This window comes from Enhydra lutris, unplaced genomic scaffold, assembly GCF_002288905.1.
Source record: "Enhydra lutris kenyoni isolate GAN:26980312 unplaced genomic scaffold, ASM228890v2 scaffoldscaffold12, whole genome shotgun sequence".
Taxonomy (NCBI): Eukaryota; Metazoa; Chordata; class Mammalia; order Carnivora; family Mustelidae; genus Enhydra; species Enhydra lutris.
Window position 1 is genome coordinate 64,674,874 of NW_019154096.1, and position 15,800 is coordinate 64,690,673.

Sequence of the window (15,800 nt, forward strand, 5' to 3'; positions counted from 1 at the left end):
AAAATAGCAACTGAGAGATTCCTATAATGCTGAATAATAAGTAAATGACTGAATAAAAGAAAAGTTTTGGTTAAGGGACTATGTTTAATTTATTTACTAAGCACCTGCCATATAAGGCACTGTTCTAAGCTTTGAGGAAATATTTAACTGTAAGACAGATAAAATCTTCACTCTCATAAAGCTGGTATTCCAATGATCACAGATAATACATAAAACACGTAAGTAAAAATATGTTACATTAGATAATGACAAGTGCTAAGGAGTAAAAACAAAGTAAGGGCACAAGAGGGTTTGAGGGAAGGTATGCAAATTTAGAGAGCCAGGGAAAGTGTCACTGAGAGGTGAGAGATGTGTAAAGACTTGAAAGATATGAGCAAGAAGGGGCACCTGGGTGGCTCAGTAGGTTAAGCCTCAGCCTTCGGCTCAGGTCATGATCTCAGGGTCCTGGGATTGAGCCCTGCATCAGGCTCTCTGCTCAGCAGGGAGCCTGCTTCTCCATCTCTCTCTGCCTGCCTCTCTGCCTACTTGTGATCTCTCTGTCAAATAAATAAAATTTTTAAAAAATCTTAAAGAAAAAAAAAGAAATGAGCAAAAAGATTTGCTAAGGGACTAGATATGGTGACAGAACTGAAGGATAAACCTAAGGTTTCTGGCCCAGGCAACTAAAAGGATGAACTACCATTTATTGAGATGAGGGAGCGATGGAGGGCAGGCACATTATCCACTCTGTTTTACACATGCTCCGTTCAAGATGCCTGTGAGTCACCCAGACACTAGATGTCAAGTAGTCACCTGAATATAAGAATCTGGAATTCTATGTAGAAGTTATAAATCAAGGAATCACTAGCATAGTTTTCTATGCTATGTTTTTCTATGTTTAAAGTTACATGTTTTTCAAGTTCACTAATCTTGTCTTCTGTAGCATCTAATCTTCAGTTAATTCTATCTAATATATTTTTCATCTCAGTGTATCAATTGGGCCTTTTTAAAATCTTCAATGGTTTTCTGTGACAGTCATACCTTTATCTATCTTTCTGAATATCTGGAGTATATTTTTTATAATAGCTGTTTTAACATCTTTACTGACTTCATCTATGTCATTTCTGGCTTTGTTTCTATCAGTTGATCTTTCTTTTCTTCTCATTGTAGGCTATATTTTCCTGTCTCTTTCTATGTCTGGTAATTTTTATTGGATCTCAGACATTGTGAATTTTATGTTCGTAGGTCCTGGAGATTTCTGCACGCACCTGAGTATCTTGGGCTTTCTTCCAGCTACTCTGTGGGCTATTCTTCAAATAACATCATTATTTGAAACAATTTGATTTGAGGCTTTCTTTCAAAGCTTTTTAAGATGGGTCCATAACAGACTGTAGTCTCAGGCTAATTAGTCCTCATTGCTGAAACAACACCCTTCTGAGGGTCACTGGATGCCCCATATGTTAAGAGGGCTTTCTCTTGGCTGGGGAAACATGAACAGTTCCTACCAGCCCTCTGTGACCCCTACGGGACTGTTGCCCCTACTCCTTTCTGATCATTTTTTCTCCACCTCTAACTTTCTCACACATATATACTGATCAGTAAGCAGTGAGCTAAATAAAGAACTGAAGGGAACATACTGCAGCTCTCCAAATCTTCCCCTTCTGTGGTATTCTTCTGCCCAGCTTCCTATACTTCCGACTCTGTCTCCTCAATTCCTGGAGATTGCTGGGATCTGTCTGGGTTCCTCCTCTTTTGCTGCAACCTGGAAACTCTCCAGGCATTACATCTTGCTTGCTTTCCTTCATTCAGAGATCACTGCCCTGTCCTGCCTTTGTTGTCCCAAGCCTAAAAATCTTCCTTTATTTTCTTCTTTTTTTTTTTAGGTTTTTTAAGGTGGGAGGGTAAACCTGGACCCTGTTATTCCATAATGCAAACACGATAGTCATGGGAGAGTTATAGAACTGAACATAGAATACAGTTTTACTAAGTGAAATAATAGCATAGTTAAAGGGAGCCCTAGCTTCTAATAAGTGGGATTTATGAGTTAACCATTTAAGAATGAGGCTATTGTTGACAACGTGGTAACTTTCAGAGAAGAGCATAGATAATAAGTAGCAGTGTCTTCTTGAGGGAATATATCATAAAATATACCAACCCCTAGTTGCCCATTTGGTCTACAGCATATTACAGTCTCTTACATCCTACCAGCCTGGATGCTGTCTTAATACCCCAGACTCTATTCCTCAAGCTTTCTCTGAAGCAAAAATGACTGGCAAGCACCCAGCACAGTCAAACCACAGTTTACTACCACATCTCTTTCTGGCCATTATCTATGATCCAGTGAGATTATTTTATCCTGGGACCAAGTAGGTAAATAGGTAGCAACCACTAGGTGAGCAAGTACATAAGGTACACTGGGTGAAGTTCTTTACCACACTCAAAATGAAAGGTGTTTTGTTTTTTTTTCCAATATTTTATTTATTTATTTGATAGAGAGAGAGATCACAAGTAGGCAGAGAGGCAGACAGAAAGAGAGGGGGAAGCAGGCTTCCCGCTGAGCAGAGAGCCCGATGTGGGGCTCGATCCCAGGACCTTGAGATCATGACCTGAGCTGAAGGCAGAGGCTTTAACCCACTGAGCCACCCGGGCGCCCCAAAAGGCTTTTGTTTTTATGGGCTAGGTGTTAAAAACACATTTTAGTTTAACTTCCAAGGGAATTTAGGAAGGGGAATAAATGAAATTGTTTCTATTGTTTGACCCAACTGATAATTCTACTGATGACAGAGCTATCCAATCTACTTAGTCTAAGACTTAAATTCTGGTAATCAGGCCTGGAGGCCTGATCAGAAGTTAATGATCACAATAAATCCAGTAGCCTCCAGAACCTCAGTATAAACACCTAGGACTGGGTGTGCAGGGACTGGAAACTAGAGGATACCTGGAGAAAAACTTAAGAAAAAGAGTCCTGGCTCTTGTCCACATTTTAACAGGTAGCCAACACTGCTTAGTCATTAAATCTTGTATTCTTTGATCCAGAAACTCCTTCTCACATGTATTAGGTAACTAGATAAAACATATAGCCAGGATCTCATCCCAGATACTCTCTGAAAGCAATTACTCAGTCCTCTATGACCTTTAGAGTATCCATACTATTTAATACATGCTGTTCACAGGGGAAAACCCAATAAAACACTTGCTGGTTAATAAATGCCTTTAAAAAGAACTGGTAAAGGCGTGCCTGGTTGGTTCAGTTGGTTAAGCAGCTGACTCTTGATTTCAGCTCAGGTCATGGACTCAGGGTCCTGGGATCAAGACCTAATTTGGGCTCCACACTTGACAGGGAATCTGCTTGAGGATTCTCTCTCCCTCTCTCTCTCTCTCTCTCTGTCAAAATAAATAAATAAAAATCTTTTTTTTTTTTAAAGATTTTATTTATTTATTTGACAGAGAGAGATCACAAGTAGACAGAGAGGCAAGCAGAGAGAGGGAGGGAAGCAGGCTCCCTGCCAAGCAGAGAGCCCGATGCGGGACTCGATCCCAGGACCCTGAGATCATGACCTGAGCCGAAGGCAGCGGCTTAACCCACTGAGCCACCCAGGCGCCCCTAAATAAAAATCTTAAAAAAAAGATTAGGTTGGAGGAAACATTTAAAAAAAAAGTATTTACTGAGATAATCTATGATTATGGTTTGAAACAATACCATTAAGCCTATTTTTGAAAACTTGGGAGCTGTTATAACATTGATCTTCTATTTAAATATTTCAGAGTTGTTATTTTCCTTCACATTCTATCATCTTCAGATTTTTATTAATTCTTATACCAGGTTCAGTTAGTGCTTAAAATGGCATCAGGTACCAGCCTTTATGATCATTTTTCATTACATTACTTTTTTTTTAAATGATATTCATTAGGCATAATACCAATAGAATTATATTTATAATAAACAGATATGGAAACACTCTTTTAGTATCACTGATATTTTTTAAATTTCCAGAGTTTACTTTCTATTTTGACAACCTACAGACTCTCCTCTTTCCCCCAAATTTCTGACAATGTGTAATATAAAATATAGATACCAAGAATTGCTTGAAGAACAAAGTCAATTTTGGAATCGTAAATAATGAATGATAAAATTTAATATTTTTTTACAATTTATGAAAAAATTTAACATTCTAATTTAATATGTAAATCACGCAAGGAAGTATCTTTTCACAATCACCAAATATTCAAGCCCAATCTATCCCATAGAAGTCACTAAATTAAGCTTTATGCCTTATTAACTTTACTACATTTGCTTTTTAAAAGATTTATTCATTTTAGAGAGAGAGTGCATGTCCACGCATGCGGGGGTCAGGCAGAGGGAGAGGGAGAGAGAGTCCCACACAGACTTCGAGCTGAGCATGGAGCCTGATATGCGGCTCTACCTCCTGACCCTGAGGATCACGGCCTGAGCTGAAATCAAGAGTCGGTCACTTAACTGACTGAGCCACCCAGGTGCCCCTGCATTTGCTCTTAAAACTGGTTCTGATAATTTTTCCACTGCATTACAATACTTACCTTGTGTGAATCCATTTCTGCTTTTAATTTGTTTTGTGCCCATTTTACTTTAATGACATGAGAGTTGATATCTTCCTTTAATTTGTCAATTTCTCTGGTGAGTCTAGTAGTTTCACTTTCCTAAAACAATATCACTAGGTCATGTTTTTTCATTTAAACCATCAATCAATTACTTGTTTATCTTTTATACCTCCTCAAAATAATCAGTTTAATAACACTATATTTGAGGGGTTAGCTATACTATGACCACCATAAACTTAATTCAAAGTTCAAATGATAAGAGAGTAGCAAAATCTTAAATCCAGTCAACAGACATAAGATGATTAACATTTATATTTCAAACAACCAGATATGTTGCAAGAACAAGTACACCTTTATGATTCTTCTCACTGGCTGGCATTAAGGTGAAATACAAATTAAATTTTTCTAGAACTCCTGAGAACAATGACAACATTCCTGGACTAAAAGTTAATTAATAAAAAAATATAACATTATCAAGAAATGATAATTGACTAGAAATAAGACCATGCCATGAGGCTGCTAGTTAAGAGCAAGGACTCTGGAATGCTCAGTAATTAAATTTCTTTGGGAAGCATCTAAAAAGTACATGTTTTTCTACAGAAAAAAAAAAAAAATTCTATTCTATGATAAAAGTTACATTAAGATTCCAGTCAAATTACATGGTTCTCACTGAAAAACTATTCACATCTTGATCCTTCTATGTATGTATTTCACCAAAATAAAATGTTCTTTTGGAGCAGAAACTCATTTCTTCAATAGATAGACATTAAAAGAAAGTTTTAAAAAAATATCTATCAAGAAAAAGTTATTTAATAAACAACATGTATCAATATCTCATTTTTTCCCAGCAAAAACCTTTTCCAGACACATAACAAGATACTAAATTAGATGCTAAATAATATAAATTATAATATAAATATATATTAAAAACATAAAAATATATCAAATATATCAAACATAAAATATAAATATGTAATATAATATAAATAATAAGATCCTAAAGCATTCATGTTCTCAGAAGGTAAACTAACAAAAACAACTTTATGTGTAATAGTGACTTTAACCACATAGTTATGATTATTTGATTAGATAAGGAAAAGCAAAAAGAATAAATTTTAACTCAAGTACAACACCACAATTTATACCTTTGTCTCATATAGCTGGTGCAACCGTCCTTTCTCCTGAGAAAGCTGCTTAATTTTGTTAGTGTTTTTCTCAGATTCTTTATTCGCATCTCTGAGTTTTCTTTCAAGTATCTCCTTTTCCTTTCGAAGATCTAAAGATTCCTTCTCCCCTCTTACGTACTTCATTACCATTGCTTCTTTTTCCTGGCGTGCCTCTTCACATTTTTTGTTGGCCTTTGAAAAATATCCAGCATTAATAAAAATTTTTTCAAACCAAAATAAAAATAAATAATATTTTTTGTAATATTACCGATGTATTTTCTGTTTTTTTGCACAACATTCCCAGGACGTGTGTCATGAAATTTTTTAATGAAAGGAAAAATTAAAAATCATAGAAAAATGATACAGTGAACAAATTAGTATCACTAATACTTGTTTTTACTTTTTTTTTTTTTTTACACTTTGGCTGACATAGTTGTTACTTTCCGTTTACTCCTCCAGATCCACTTTTCTACTCTTCCCTATCCCACACTGTGCTTTGGGAAGATGGCTACCATGGACTATATCAATAAGGTTCCTTGCCCCTGTAACTTCCAGCCAACCAAAAAGAAGGCACCACTACAGACCAAGAGTGAGATCTGGCTCCTCCATAATCACAACAGGTTGGCTCAAGGCCATTGATCAAGTCAGGCGCCTTCACTATACAATTAGCCACTCTGAGTAGCAGTACCTGTTCCCTCTCCTTAATTCCTTTAGCTCAAAGAGTAACAATGGCTTCTCAAGCACCACAGGACCCTGCATTTTTCCCTTTGGGCCCCCTATACCTTGTCTATACCTTTTGTAAAGAGTCCTTTAATTAAAATTTCAAATCAGCAGTTTCTGTTTTCTGTCAGGACCCTGACTGTATGGCTGACAATTCCTAAAATCTAAAAAATCTTAGCTCCCTCGCAAAAAGTAAGTAACTGTATGCTAATTAACCATTTGATTTCATGTATATGAAAAACTTTCTAAAGTATTTCACTTAATGGGGTGCCTGGGAGGCTCACTGGTTAAGTGTAGGTTCATGATCTCAGGGTCCTGGGACTGAGCCCACATAGGCAGGCTCCCTGCTCAGCAAGGGGTCTGCTTCTTCCTCTCTGTCTCTTCCGCCCTCATGTGCTCTCCCGCTCAAATAAATAAAATCTTTAAAAAAGAAAAAATAAAAAGTATTTCACTTAATAAAAAAAATACCTAATTGGACTAAATGTGACATCTATACACTCTTAAAATTCTGTTTTAATATAAGCTGATACTCCATATTCTGAAGTTCTATGCAATGAAACTTTTACAGATAACCCTTCATTTAACTACATTTAAATTCACAATTTGCAAATATGATGGAGCACATATTTACATTATAAAAGACAGAACCTTAAACTTTAGGGATTTTCAATGGTATCTAGTAGTAAATGCCAACTGACACTATAACTGAATTGAAGATGGTATAATGTTAAGATTATGTAGGAAAAGCTCCCATGCTCTGATGAAAACTGACAATAATGTCTCATGAAGTTCCTGTAAAGCTGATGAGCATATCTAGTCAACACTCAGAACACTATACATAAAGGTACCTTTTTAAATTGTACAATTGGGATTTTTCCCCCCACTGAAATAGCTTACTAATTTTCAAGAGAAATTAAGGGAAACACTGGAATGTCAGAGATCCCTGAGGATTTCACAATGTAATTGTGAGCAAGGACTGAGAAAACTGTACTGGAACTGGTTAAAAGAATTAGCTATATTTTTTAGATAACTGAATAGCTATCTTTAGAAAAGGTAATTAATTGTAACGTCAAATTAAAAAGAAGTCTAGATTCATAGGCTGATGCTTGGAAACATACTGGCTTTCAGAAATAAGGTAAGTTTTGGTTTCTGTCCCAGAAGAGCTCACTCCCCAGTGTGAACAACATATAAACAAAACATCCACACATTACATTCACAACATATATACATAAAATGTACAAAGAAATGTGAAAATGCCTAAAGGTATAAAATAGCATGACTTTCTGGAGGATACCAAGACATTCTGTAGGATTTAAATTTGGCCTGTTAGTTGGATTGGGGAGGAAGTAGTTTGAAATAGCGTAGTACAGATTAAATCTTCAAAGGAAGAGGGGCTCCTCTTATTGTGCTAATGAGTTGAGATTTTATCAATAGGCAACAGAAGCCAAAAGATTTATAAAACGGAAACTTTTATTAAATGTATATGTTTTAGTAAGATAACTGGGGGCAGGATGGAGGCATCACTGAAATTGAGAGGCAGAAAAACCAGAAAAGGGACAGATAAAGTAAAATATCACGAGGTTCTTGACTATAGCAGGGATGTCCTGTTACTCAGCCATCCATGGATCAGCTGCAAAGGAATAACCTGGGGTGCTAAAAAAGTTCATGTTTCTAGGTTTCAACCCAAACAATGGCAGCACCTGCCTCCCAGAACTGCTGGAGTATTGATACAGTAACTACCACTTAAGCTTCCACAGAAAGTCAGTCCATTTACCATACAGATAAAGGAAGAAGAGCCAGTAAATCTTTGGATTTGACCAGTTTAAGACGTTTACCATTGACTTGGAACATAAAGAAAGCATGAATAAGATAATCAACAGGATTCAACAGCCGGTTAAAATTAAATTAATGAAATACGGCAGATAAACTATCCCCATCAAAACACCAAAAGTTTTAGATGAAATATAAGAAACATCCTTTTATTTTTTTTAAAGATTCATTTATTTGAGAGATAGGGAGACCATGCACACACCTGCGGGGGAGGGGCAGATGGAGAGGGAGAGAAGCAGACTCCCCACTGAGCCTGGAACCCACTGGAGGCTCCATCCCACAATCCTACATCCCTGACACCACAATGTGAGATGAAACCAAGAGTAGGACACTCAACTGACTGAGCCACCCAGGTGCCCCACAAACATCCTTTTAATAAACAGTTGAGCTCTCAAGAAAGTATGAGAAACTCCCCAGGGCCAAAGAAGCTATGAGGAAGCAGGAATCCAGAATGGAATGCTATGAGCCTGAACTCTTCATTGCCCTGCAGACATTTCTCAATACGAGGCCTGGGGAGATAAAGGGAACATGCCATAAATTCCCTGAGAATTTATAAATTTATACTCTTGTAAGTCTGAGGTTCAAATTCATTCTACCTATCTAGTCTGAGAAATGGAAAAACCTCAAGCTGGAAAATTAAACTGGGGAATGTACTCTGTGTGTGAGTGTGTGTACATATGCACACTCATACTTGGAATCTATTTCTAAGTAAAATTTACAAGGTTTGGTGACTCTACGTGAAGGATAAACTAGTGTTCATTTTGCTATTCTTTTACCTTTTTACGGGCTTGAAAACTCAAAAAGTTGAGAGGAAAAGGTAGGGCTAAAAAGGAAGGAAGGAGATGTAGAAATATTTAAATGAAATAATCTCGAAAATCTACATTATAATGCCCACCTCTTAGCATCATTGTGAAGATGAAATAAATTGCAAAGTGTTTTTTATTTTTTATTTTTTTTTTTTTTTTTAAAGATTTTATTTATTTATTTGTCGGAGAGAGAGAGAGAGAGAGCGAGTGAGCACAAGCAGATAGAGTGGCAGGCAGAGGCAGAGGGAGAAGCAGGCTCCCTGCTGAGCAAGGAGCCCGATGTGGGACTCGATCCCAGGACGCTGGGATCATGACCTGAGCCGAAGGCAGCGGCTTAACCCACTGAGCCACCCAGGCGTCCCTGCAAAGTGTTTTTTAAACAAGGCCTGGCACATAACTAAATCTCAAAATAGTAGCCTCTATTAGTAACTTCACCTAAATTCTTCATCATTATAGAAGCAACAATTACATAATGGTGAATGCAACATGTTGCCATTTATTAAAAAGGAGTGGAATGGAAGGAGTAAATCCGGGAATACATATATGCTTGTCTATGCAACAAACATTTGGGGAAGAACACACAGGAAGGTGGCAGTAATGGATGCCTCTGGGAAGGGGGAAAATGGAAGAAAAGGTTTGGAAGAAGACTCATTTTTTTACTCTTTGAGTTGTTACTGTGTATATCCAACTACTATTCTGTTTTTATTCTAAAACATAATAAACTTCAAAGAATATATTGTTTAAAAAGCTTACCAACTGGTTCAAATTAGCGGCTATTTTTGAGTTTACTGACATCGTAAGGTCTCATCTTTCTCTTTTTTTTTTTTTTTTTTTTAAAGATTTCATTTATTTGACAGACAGAGATCACAAGCAGGCAGAGAGGCAGGCAGAGAGAGAGGAGGAAGCAGGCTCCCTGCCGAGCAGAGAGCCCGATGCGGGGCTCGATCCCAGGACCCGGAGATCATGACCTGAGCCGAAGGCAGAGGCTCAACCCACTGAGCCACCCAGGCGCCCCATCATCTTTATTTCTCTTCAGTTAGTACAAAAAGTTTGAGAACTAATAGCATAAGTTTGAAATCATCATATTGAAAAGAATCACTGAAATAAAGGTTGAGGATCATCTGTTTCCTAAAGTCCTTCCAGAAAGCTACTTACGGGGCACCAGGGTGGCTCAGTCGGTTAAGCGTCTGCCTTCAGCTCAGGTCATAATCCCAGGGTCCTGGGATCGAGCCCCACATTAGGCTCCCTGCTTATGGGAGAGCCTGCTTCTCCCTCTCCCTCTGCTGATCTGCATTCTTGTGTTATCTCTCTATCAAATAAATAAATAAAATATTAAAAAAAAAAAAAAAGGAAAGAAAGCTACCTATGATAGTAGCTTCAGGGTAGAAAGGACAGGATCCATCTCACTAACAGTGTTAGCAGTCAGTTAATACTTTCTGATTCAATTCACCATAAAGACTAACAGTCAGGCATGGTGCTAGGAAATGAAGATGACTAAGATTACACACTTAAGGAGGTGTTCAGGGGAAGCTCAGTGGTTGAGCATCTGCCTTTGGCTCAAGGCATGACCTCAGGATCCTGAAATTGGGGCTGTGGCCTCCGGCTCCCTGCTCAGCTGGGAGTCTGCTTCTTCCCTCTGTACTGTCCCTGCCCCCCTCCAACTCCTGCATCCACATGAGGCTCTGTCTTAAACAAAATCTTAGGGGGAAAAAAAAAGGAGGCGCTCAGGTAATAATAATACAAAAACAGTGTTTAAATGATCTCTTCTGATGCAGCCATCAAAAGAAATTAAATCTTGCCATTTGTGATGACGTGGATGGAACTAGAGGGTATTATGCTTAGCGATATAAGTCAATCAGAGAAAGACAACGATCATATGATCTCCATGATATGGGGACATGGAGATGCAACATGGGGGGTTGGAAAAGAATAAATGCAACAAGATGGGATCGGGAGGGAGACAAACCATAAGAGACCCTTAATCTCATAAAACAAACTGAGGGAGAGGGTGGTGGGGTTATGGACATTGGGGAGGGTATGTGCTATGGTGAGTGCTGTGAAGTATGTAAACCTGGCAATTCACAGACCTGTACCCCTGGGGCTAATAATACATTATATGTTAATTAAAAAAAAAATAAAAAAAATAAATGATCTCTTCTGAAATCCATATATACCAACTCAAAAAGATGACCAAGGTGTATTAAGTAGGGGGAAAAAAACCCAAAAAGATGCAAAGTAAGATTCCAATCAAGTAGGAGGAGAGCAAGTATATGAATACATACACAAAAGCTTGTGGGACTTATACATGTATATGTACTAAAATACATAACCAAAATACCAATAACTGGCCTCGGAACAAGGAATGGAATAGCAAGGATTTGGGTGTAGGAAGAGAAGTACAAATGAAGGAGGATTTTCACTTCTTGTTCTGTATACTTCCTTATTTTTTTTATCTTTTGAAGATTTTATTTTGACACAGAAAAGAGAGAGAGAGAGAGAATGTGCACAAGGAGGGGGAGCAGCAGAGAGAGAGGAGGAAGCAGGCTCTCCGCTGAGCAGGGAGCCTGATGCGGGGCTCGATCCCAGGACCCTGGGATCATGATCTGAGCTAAAGGCAGATGCTTAACTGACTGAGCCACCGAGGCACCCCTGTATGCTTCCTTAATTTATTAAAAATATTTTTGTTATTTTTAGCACATATTTATGTATCGCTTTAGCATTTTTAAGAAAGATTAATTACCTATTCTTAAGATACCACTGATACCCAAAACAGTCTAACAGATTAGTTTATATTAAACAAGAAAAAAGGGCGCCTGGGTGGCTCAGTTGGTGAAGCGACTGCCTTCGGCTCAGGTCATGATCCTGGAGTCCCGGGATCGAGTCCCACATCAGGCTCCCAGCTCCACGGGGAGTCTGCTTCTCCCTCTGACCTTCTCCTCGCTCATGCTCTCTCTCACTGTCTCTCTCTTCTCTCAAATAAATAAATAAAATGTTTAAAAAAAAAAAAAATCCTTAAACAAGAAAAAAATCACCAGAATATAAAGTTAATAATGATAATAATTTGAAAAATACCTGTTCCATCCGATGGGCCATCTCTTTATGCAACTGCTGAACTGCATTTTTAGCTGCAATGTCTTGAGCTACTAGTTTATCTTTGGAAATTTTAACTTCTTTACTAAGTTCTTCTATTCTTGATTCTAACTGTAAAGAAAATTATTTCCAGATTATTTTTACAGCTATACCAAACAGACCACCAATATTTCAAATAAATATAAACAAAGAAAGGGAACACAAAGAACATATACCTCAAACAGAAATCAAAAGTAAATGGTAGTAATGCTTCTGCATCTCATCAGAACTAAGGCAGTATAAAGCTGATGCAGATTCTGATAAGATGGACACGGTAAGCTCTAGAACAATCACTACGGATATAACTCAAAAAATATAGTGAAAATATGAAAGAAATTCAAATGTTACATATTAATACAGAAGAAAGCAGTAAGGGAGGGAGCAAAACAGACATGAGACATAGAAAAAAAGGCAAACATAAATGTACTGTCAATAACAACATTAGATTGTATTAAATAACCATATCAAAGGCAGAGATTGTCAGACTGGAGTAAAAAAACAAGATCCAACAATATACTATCTATCTGTAAGACATGCCTTAGCTTCAAAGATACAGATCAAAGAAAAAGGATGGAAAAAGATACAGCAAGCAAGTAACTACCATAAGAAAATAGGAGTGGCTATACTAATATACAAAATAAACGACAAAAAAATGTTACCAGACAGAGAGAGGAATATTTCTTAATGATTAAATGGTTAATTTATAATAATTCTAAGTATATATGTACCTAATAACACAGCACTAAAATACATGAACCAAAAAGCGACAGAAATGAAGGAGGTGATTCATAGTTGGGAAACTTTAGTATCTTTCAATAATGGACAGAACTAGACAGAGATTGACAAGCAAATAGAGGAGACTTGAGGCAAAACTATCAAACAACTGATCTAACACGTGTAACATTCCACCCAACAAGTGGAGAATACACATGCTCATCAAGTACACACGGAATATTCTCTAGGACCAAACATACGCTAGGTCATAAAATAAACCTCAATAAACTCAAAAGATTGAAATCTTATGGACTTTGGGGAGGGTATGTGCTATGGTGAGTGATGTGAATTGTGTAAGACTGATGATTAATAGACCTGTACCCCTGGGGCAAATAATACATTATATGTTAATTAAAAAAAAAAGATTGAAACTTTATAAAGTATGTTCTTTAACCATAATGAAATGAAACTAGAATCTGAAGCAGCAAGAAATATGAGAAATTCACAAATATGTAAAAATCAAACAACACTTCAATAAATGGGAGAAATCGTAAGGAAAATTAGAGAATGTGAAGAAATTAGAAACAGAAAGATATAACATACCGAAACTTAGGGGATGTATCTAAAGCAGTGTTTAGAGGGAAATCTATAGCTATAAACACCTCTATTAAAAAAGAAGAAAGCTCTCACATCAGTAACTCAAACTTTCATCTTAAGGCACTTGAAAAAGAAAAGCAAACTAAACCTAAAGCCAGCAAGAGGAAGGAAAAATAATAAATACTAGAATGAAAATTAAATAGAAAATATAAAAATGGAAAATTCAACAAAATGCTTCTTTGAAAAGATTGACAAAATTGACAAGACTTTAGGTAAAAAAAGAGGGTGGGGGAAGACTCAAATTTCTAGAATGGAAATAAAAGAGGGACATACTGACCTTACAGAAATAAAAACAGCATAAATGAATACTACGGCCAATTTAACCTGGATGAAATAAAAGGACAATTTCTAGAAGGATAAAACTACCAAAAATGGCTCAAGAAGAGACAGAAAATCTGAGTAGACCTGTAAGTAAAGAGATTTAATTAGTGGGGTGCCTGGGTGGTTCAGTGGGTTGGGCCTCTGCCTTCCGCTCAGGTCGTGATCCCAGGGTCCTGGGATCGAGCCCCACATTGGGCTCTCTGCTCAGCAGGGAGCCTGCTTCCCTTCCTCTCTCTGCCTGCCTCTCTGTCTACCTGTGATCTCTGTCAAATAAATAAATAAAATCTTAAAAAAAAAAAAAGAGAGAGAGAGATTTAATTATTAAAACAAAACAAAACAAAACAAAACCTACCAAGAAACAGTCAAGCCCAGGAGACGCCACAGATAAATTCTACCACACATTTAAAGAATACCAATTCTTTTTTTAAGACTTTATTTTTAAGTAATCTCTATACCTAACACAGGGCTCAAACTCATGACCCCAAGATCAACAGTCACACACTCCTCAGACTGAGGCAGCCAGGTGCCCTGAATTAATACCAAATTGATTTTTCAGACTCTTCCCCAAGAAAGAAGAAACACTCCCCAACTCATTCTATGAGGTCAATATTACCATGACACCAAAACCAAGAAATCACAAGAAAAAGAGCTATAAGACCCGTATCTCTTATGAATACAGACAAATTTTCGATCAATGGAAATTACAGTACTAGCAAAACAATCCTGTAATATATAAAAAGAATTATACATCATGACCCAAAGCTATTTATCCTAGCAATGCAAAGCTGGCTTAACATCCAGAAATCATTTAATGTAATGCACCATATCAACAGAACAAAAACACATAATCACTACAATAAATTCAGAAAAAGCATTTAATAAAATTCAACTTCTTCATGATAAAAACAGAGTAGGAATAAAAAGGTACTTCTTCACAACTGACAGCATCTGTGAAAAACCCACAGCTAGCATTGTAACTTAATCATAACAGGCTGAATGCTTTCTCCCTAAGATCAAGAACGAGAGGAGGATATCCATTCTTGCCATTTTTACTCAACACCATACTGGAAGGTCAAGACCAGGCAATTAGGCAAGAAATGAAATAAAAGGCTCTTGGATTGGAAAGGAATACATAAAACTCCCTATTTGCAGATGTCATGATCTTGTATACGTAAAATCCTAAGGACTGATAACTAATGGATATGGGGTTTCTTTGCAGGGGCAGAAGTGATAAAAATGGTCTAAGATGGTAGTAAAGGTTGTACAACTAAAAACCATTAAACAGTAAACTTTGAAATGCGTGAATTGCATGATATTTAAATTACATCTCAATAAAGCAATTGGAAAAAAAAAACCCTAAATGTTAGCTTATAGAATATGTGTACTAATTTCCCTTGTGACAGAATTACCTAGAGTGACACTGTCCAAAAAGATACAAGCCATATGTATAATTTATATTTTCTACTAGACACATTTTAAAAAGCAAAACATGGAATGAATACTAAACTTAATATATCCAAAATATTATTTTTGACACATAATCAACTTGAAAAATTGATAATTTTACTTTTTTTATACTAAGTCTTCAAAATTAAGTGCGTATTTCATACTTACAGTGTTTCTTAATTTGGACTAGCCACCTTTCAAGGGCTCAAAGGCTATCTAGTAGTTGCCATACTGAAAGGCAGAGATCTAGAGATAAAATTAAGAAAAAAAAGTCCTGCTATACTGGCTAGCAGAAGAAAGAAGAATCCAATTTTCTCCTTTGAACAGGCACAACCACTAACAAGCTTATGAAAAAACAGCTCTGATTCTCTCCCATATACTTGCTCTGAAGTTTCTGGTCATCAGCAGAGACCTGCCTACCAAAACGTGGCTTCCATCCATTATTAAGCTTCCC

The 15,800-nt window shown here is 36.9% G+C and overlaps 1 protein-coding gene across 1 annotated transcript in view; it reads right to left on the reverse strand.

Moving 5' to 3' along the window:
* The window catches only part of LOC111144945 (coiled-coil domain containing 186), a 52,052-nt gene that overhangs the window by 19,884 nt on the left and 16,368 nt on the right, over positions 1–15,800 (reverse strand). The window contains exons 4-6 of the mRNA XM_022499563.1: positions 12,152–12,280; positions 5,703–5,915; positions 4,537–4,656 (exon numbers count right to left, since the gene is read on the reverse strand). Of these exons, the coding sequence (XP_022355271.1) occupies positions 4,537–4,656; positions 5,703–5,915; positions 12,152–12,280 (462 nt within the window). The remainder of the gene's footprint in view (positions 1–4,536; positions 4,657–5,702; positions 5,916–12,151; positions 12,281–15,800) is intronic.